Consider the following 6,879-nt stretch of genomic DNA (forward strand, 5'->3'; position numbering starts at 1 on the left):
AAAATTCTCTGAGATAAATGTTTCGTGAGCTGACAAAAAAAAAATTCTCCCGAACTAAAATTAGAAATTAACATGAGCATAAGAGTAATTATTTTTTGTCCAGCTTTGCAATTAATCTAAGTTATATAACGAGGAAGAAAGTGCAAAGTAATCCAGGTACATGCATTTGCTGTGATAGTCTTCAGGTAAGGCTTAGTGGCAAATACATTATCTCTTTTTTTAAGAGTGCTCCACCTGATTTCTTGCTATGCATAGATTTGCAGCGAAAAAAACACCTATCATACATGGCTTTCGTAAACAATGCACGTGTCCTTGTCACTTTGCAGAGGTGTGTCAGTAGGATTTGGTTCCACAGGAGTCTCTGTGTCCGAGTCTGGATCAGGTGCTTGTGCTGGTTCTTGGGCAATCTCCTCTTCTTCACTCTCTTCTTTAATTTCTAACTGGATACTGTCTTGTGACTGGTCATCCACACAGTCCTTTCTAGCTAACTGGTGAATGGACACTTTGATCGCAATCTTGAGAGGCGGTTCATGCACAGAGGATGCGTCGGAGTCAGCGGTGAGAGAGTCTCTGCGCTTCAGAGCACTAGGGATCATGTACATCTCTTCTGTCTCAGTGGTCTCCTGTCCTACAGCCGAATGCCTTACAAAGTTGTGCCCCTGTTCCTCTAGTCCCACCACCTCCATAATTTCTTCCATTATTGTCCTGCAGTTCATGATGAGAGGTGGAAGTGGAACACTCCTTGCCAGTTCCTCAATGTAACGGGCGAACTCCATGGTCTTGAACTGCGTGACTTTAGCAAGCTCAAGAGTTTTTGCTGAGGTGATGATTGGGATGCGTTTAGCGATTTCAAAAGCTTTCTGCAATTTCTCGGCTCCTTCTGTCCGGAAGAATTCGTTGATGGCTTTCTCAGTCTTCTTCAAGTGGCTGCTCATCATGCACAGCCTTGTAATATTTAAGATCAAAACAACGGTAAAAGCTACAAGGCATACAATCATGTAGTAGATCCCCATATCACCAGAGGTGAAGACAACCCTCAGAGTAACAGTGTTATTTACTCGGCCATAGATGTTAGAAGCAACACACGTATATTTTCCTCGATCATCAAACGAAACACTGGTAATGTTTAGTTGGCCGTTGTCAAGAATCCATTTTCCTGCTGAAAAGAAGGCAGAAGTCATCAGTACAACGTGTTCATATTAACAGATAATGGAAAATGGGTTTTGACAACAATGAATCTTTATTTAGAGGGCCACAAACTGGGGGTTGATACTATTTGCAAATAAAGGGTCCTAAAATTTTTATCTATGATAACCCATATAGTGGGAAATCACAGCTATTCATTTTTGTTTTAAAAAATCAAATTATGTTACTGGGAGACACTCTTGGCCATTGATGAGATCTGGCCAGAGCTAATACCTATAGGGGCTGCCATAAATGGTCCATGAAGTGTTGCTTGATAGTATAGCTGGTTGTGTTCCCAGGGGGGGGGGGGGAAATCCCACAAGTCCTTCAAGTTAATTCAATCGTATATGTTGCAAAGCAGAAGGAAAACTTTAAAAACGTCGTTAAATTTTTCAAGCTTGAAGGGAATACTGTTTATTAAAAACACTGTTTTGTGCAAGCAAGAATTGGAGTACTTTGTAAAGCAAGTGGGCAAATGATCCAGTTTTCTAAATGGTTATCATGGACTCAGTGTGTTTGTTGTTTATTTTTAACTCTTTGTGGGTGAGTCATGGGTGGAGGGTCACTGTGATGTACCAGAAACCTTTCTCCTGCATTGTGACTAAGAAAAAACTTTCAAAAACAAACAAGAAGCGTGGTTCCTTAGGAGAAATGCAAGTGTCCACACCTACGGCATGGCTGTCACCAAAGAAAGACAGCTTTTAGGGACAGGGCAAGCAAACAAATTTGTGAATGAGCAGAGACAGAACACACCTCTCTTGGTTTCCAGTTGAAGTTGGGGAATCCATTGGTCTCAGTCTAATCTGCCTGTTGAGCAAGGCCTTGCGCCCAGCAGCACCAAAACAAAAGTGAAGAAAAGAAGATGGGACAGTATCATGGGAGGAACCATGTGTGCTTAGTGGTGTATGCTGTAAACTTGGCAGTGCAAGGGCATTTCCACGCATTCTTAATGCTGTGCCTGTGTTTTAAATGTAGATATGCCAGGGTGTTTGAGAGAAAAAGAATATAGAAATTTGCTTGGGCCACAATTTAGTAGAGAGGTGCTCAAACTCAACGAAACCAGTAGGTTTAAGAGCACCTCACTCTGATTCAGATTTTCAGTTTCAGTCACCTTTAAATGGCATGATAATAAAAATAGTAGTAACAAAAATACATAAATCTCCATATTCCATACTCACAATTCAACAGTATAACTAAAACTTAACCATCAATTTAGAACTCGTCGGCTTTGGTTGCTGTAATAATACGTTCTCCCGAGCGACAAGTAAAAAAAACCAAGACTTAATGTCCAGCAAAGTTGTCACCAGCACCCATTTATGTATTCTTTCACAGAATGATTCAGATTTGCAAAGATGATCTGTTTTTCTGCAAGGATTAGGGTAAGTTTTTTTTAAATGTAGGGAGCAGCCTTGAGGGTGTTTACGTAATACCTTCCCTGCCCATCGGAAGTTCAACATGAAAGTCCGAGCTGGGACAGCTGAACAGAAATGGAGATCAAAATATATAAGCAAGGGTGGGGGGTCTTTTGCTACCTTTGCATTGGCTGCCTACAATGGAAAAAGTGTCACTGCTCTTCGTGCCCTCCCTTGTCCTGCCTGGTGATTCACAGGACCTCCTGTCTCGTCATAACGGCAGGTTCTCCACTAGTGCTTTAATTTAATTCCTGCACATTGCAGGACTTTTGAATCCCAGTGCTCTGAATAATCCAGCCGAATAATTCAAACTCCAGGAGAGTCGCTCAGAGTACATATCACAAAGTCCTCTGCTGTGCGCCTCCCACACTGCTCCTGAAACGCCATTTCCCATAGTTCAACTTGTTCCTTTCTTTGCCTTCAGAGGGCAAACGTGTAAACACATTTCTGTTGTATGTATTTAGTTACATATAAAGCAGTTAGAGAAAACAGCATGCCGCTCGCCCAGCCAGCTGCATATTTTCATTGTTACGTAATAAAAGAGGTTGCTCAGGTCAGCGGTTACTCAGAAACTTTGCATTTTGATAGAGCAAAAAAAAAAAAAACCATTAAAGGGGGCATGCCACACCACAAAAACAATTTGTGTCAAACCTCTGAAATAATCTTAACTTGTATTTTAAAGACACAGAGGTAGGTGTCCCCCGCCCCCCCGCTCAGAAACTCTGCTGTGCAGGTCTCTTTTGGCGATCCATTTCAGTTGAGAGATACGTACACAGTAAATTTGGATTGAAGGGTCAATCGCATTCGAGAAATGTAATTAGGATGAAGGCTTTGAATGGTTATTGCCCTTAACTGTTTTTGAAAAAGCTTCCTAGAATATTCTTATTCTGCGACTGTGTTCGTGATATCAACTGGTTTAGGGATTGGGACATTGTGTAGCTCTGTTTCTCTGAAGACCCCATGAAAGTGCCCCCGAGGCAAGAACTTTCAGCAGCACCGGCAGTAATAAGATGGCCCCACAGCCAGGCAATGCAACGACCAGTGGTGGACTGGCCAGGGTATCAGCTTGCCCGATGGCAAGTGGGTCCTGTGGGCTCCTGATGAAGTGGGCCCCCTTAAACATTAGACAATATATTTAAAATGTTAATGACCTTTTGTGTATGTGTGTAAAGTGCCTTCAAGTCACAGCCGACTTATGGCGACCCCTTTTGGGGGGTTTCATGTCAAGAGACTAACAGAGGTGGTTTGCCAGTGCCTTCCTCTGCACAGCAACCCTGGTGTTCCTTGGTGGTCTCCCATCCAAATACTAACCAGGGCTGACCCTGCTTAGCTTCTAAGATCTGACAAGATCAGGCTAGCCTGGGCCATCCAGGTCAGGGCTAATGACCTTTTAGTAGCCTGAAAATATAATATAAGTTCCAGTACTATTACTGTATGCAACTAAAATGTTAATTGTACCTTTTTCCACTTAGGTGTTTTTTAAATTTTTATTTATTTCTTATAAAAATTAAATGATAGCCTTATAGTTGTGGGCAAGGGGCCCTTTGTCTCCTGGCAACCAATGTTTTTAGACCCAGTCCGCCACTGGCAATGACTTTGTGGCCAGACACAGCAATGGTTGGTCATAGCCAGAACGGTTGGTTCATGGGCCAGAAGATGCCACTGCAAGACAGTAATATCAGCGGCAGTGGTCATCACACCAAAGGACGCAAAGCCCACACAAGGCCAGGAGGGCAAGAAATGAGAAGGATGTTAAATCTGCCAGTATGTATTTAAAGCTGGCCAGGCCTGGGCTGAGGGGAACTCCCTTGTGGCTCAGACAAAGCTATAGTCAGACACAGAAAAGAGGATCGTGGCCGTGTTAAACCCCTTTGCATCTGGAGCGGAGGCCCTGCATTTACTAAACAGGGGCAGGTCTCTGACTGGAAAAGCAGCAGCAAAATAGGGATGGTGGATTTGGTCCCAATAAATCCCTCTCTGCAAAGACCCTCAAGTCCCTAGAACAAACCAGACAGGATAAGGCAGTCACAGTCTCTCTCAACGCCTTACCTCCATCCTCATCTTCTGTCAGCAAATGGCCATTGGAGTTGTACCACTCATACTCTGGCCCCGGGTGACCCTGAATGTTACAGTCAATCAAGGCACTGTAACCTTCTTTCACTGTAATGTGATCGACTCTGTAGATGACCGCAGGCACAGATCCTAAGAGAGTGTGAGTATTGTTTAAAGTGCTGTTTGTGACATCTTCAGCAGCTATCAAAGCTGCTAATAGATTGAAAAGGCATATGGTAGTCCAGTAGTACAGAAGGAGATGGTTGTTGAACATATTCATTTGTCTTGAGGATACTGCTGAGGTGGGTGAATGCTGGATCAGGAATGTATTGTCCTGAATTTTCTATAATGTATAGTCCTGAAGAAGCCACAGGAAATATTAGCCCGGGTCCATGACGTTTTAAAAGCCAAGAAAATCCTAAAAAACAAAACAAGTATAATCAGCATAGTGGGGGGGGGAGCAGAACCATAGTATTTCTTTCTTTCTTGGTAGTTAAGTTGTTAGTTTTAGTTTAGTAACATAGATGCTGTTCCAATTAATGTATCCAATTTAATTTGATGAGGGAAATATATCAGGTAATCCTCATCTTCCATTTAATGTTTAAGAAATTACAGATAGGAAAAGGAAAGGCATATTTATTGCCACTGGCATTGTTAGTTTGATTTTGCAGGACTCCAACCTTGTTAAAATCAACACAATAGCATGTGGGAGTAATGATCACTGCAAGGGTAATTAATGTCTTTAACCAATCTAATTATGCCAAAACACTTAAAAACACACATGTGAAAGTATCTCTACTTCCACAGTTTTCCGAGACTACTGAAATGCATTAATTTTTTAAAAAATGATTTTTTTGCACACCTGACAAAATGTGCATAAAGTAGTAGAAGAATAGTAAAACACACTTTAATTTATCACAACCTTTTAACAGCCAGTTTCCTAAAGAAAAGCTTTCTACTGCAGATACAATTAAGGTGATGGTTTCATTAGATCCAGAATAGTCTAGCATCTGTTCCACTGAATATGTGTGATCATGTGGCTGATGCTGTCATTATAGCAACGCATCTGTAAGTCGTTAAGATAGTTAGTACCACTGACTTGCCTATCGTAACTCATAAAAGAACAAAGCACTGCCCTATCCGTTATATAAAGTGAAAGGTAACTAGCATCTTAGGCTGCATTACAAAATACTGAATTTAAATACACAAGTGTAGGAGGTGATAAAGAATGTGGCATAGCTTAGTGGCGGAGCACATGCATTGCATTCAGAACATCTTGTGTTCAATTGCTGGCATCACCAGTTCAAAGGTTCTTGGGTAATGGACCTGAAAAACACCTCTGCTTGACTGAAGCCAAAGCAAGGTTTGTCCAGCCAATACTTGGATAGACATACAACAGGCAGTTTCATAATAATGCTAATTTATCCAGCAGTAAGTATTGTGATAAAACATTTTTAGGTGGGATGAATCTGCACTATACTTTGTCAGAACTCATACCCAACCTTGCATATTGCCACAAGCAGCCATCAAACATTAAAAAGCCTTGCTCCGAAAATACAGGAGCACCAGTGAGATCACAAATACATAGATGCCAACCTGCTCAAACTGTTCTTTTTCAGAAGGTCTGAATAAGAACTTATGAGTAGTGGACTATATTTTTGTTTTGTTATTATCTCGGGTTAGGGTGGCTCTGTTCACTGCTCAGATGTCCAATGAACAAGCAACAATATTTTATTCTGGATAAAGCAAAGGCACACATACTGTATCTAGGGTTGAATGGCAGGAGGAGACTAAATCCCTGGGTAATTTACTGCTTTCTGCTCCAGCTTAAGCTAATGTGGTCCAGATCAATGAACTCAACCCATTTTACAAAACTATAAAGGACCCTATTTACCAGGCTGAATGTCTCAACAGAGTATAAGACCAATATTGAACTATGCTTACCATCCATTCTCTCCTTCTAATGATCGCATTGGGCTATTCCAACCCAGGCTGCCATTGTCTCTATGGCTTGTCTCTCAGCGGAAGATGTTAAGCATCCTATTTGTTCCTAGCACTTGAGTTCCTGGAGGTGAAACAGCCACAAGGAAAAGCTACTCTAATTTCATACAGTGTGCATTACTTGATGGGAATTGTTCTATAGGGATCCACAAAAGTCCTTTTGAAGGATACGCTTCTTGTTTCCCCGGTTTCCATAAACAGAGAGAACAGGATAACAGCAGGATGTGGA

At 41.6% G+C, this 6,879-nt stretch overlaps 1 protein-coding gene across 2 annotated transcripts; it reads right to left on the reverse strand.

Annotated features, from left to right (window-relative positions):
* Nucleotides 1-278: 278 nt before the first annotated feature.
* Nucleotides 279-4,929, reverse strand: MFAP3L (microfibril associated protein 3 like). Of its 2 annotated transcripts, none has more exons than XM_056855605.1 (2): nucleotides 4,647-4,929; nucleotides 279-1,156 (listed from the first exon to the last, which is right to left on the reverse strand). In XM_056855605.1, exons 1-2 carry the CDS (start codon nucleotides 4,927-4,929, stop codon nucleotides 279-281), a joined length of 1,161 nt encoding a protein of 386 aa, XP_056711583.1. The 2 variants fall into 2 exon arrangements, with proteins under 2 accessions (XP_056711583.1, XP_056711582.1); XM_056855604.1 differs by having other exon boundaries at nucleotides 279-1,159.
* Nucleotides 4,930-6,879: the final 1,950 nt, after the last annotated feature.

This window comes from Euleptes europaea, chromosome 9 (genome assembly GCF_029931775.1).
Source record: "Euleptes europaea isolate rEulEur1 chromosome 9, rEulEur1.hap1, whole genome shotgun sequence".
Classification (NCBI taxonomy): domain Eukaryota; kingdom Metazoa; phylum Chordata; class Lepidosauria; order Squamata; family Sphaerodactylidae; genus Euleptes; species Euleptes europaea.

Coding starts and splice junctions, on each gene's coding strand:
- MFAP3L (XM_056855604.1), bottom strand. CDS start 4,929: ATGAATATGTTCAACAACCATCTCCTTCTGTACTACTGGACTACCATA. Junction 1,160..4,646: donor GACAGAAGATGAGGATGGAG/GTAAGGCGTTGA, acceptor CCTTCTTTTCAG/CAGGAAAATGGATTCTTGAC.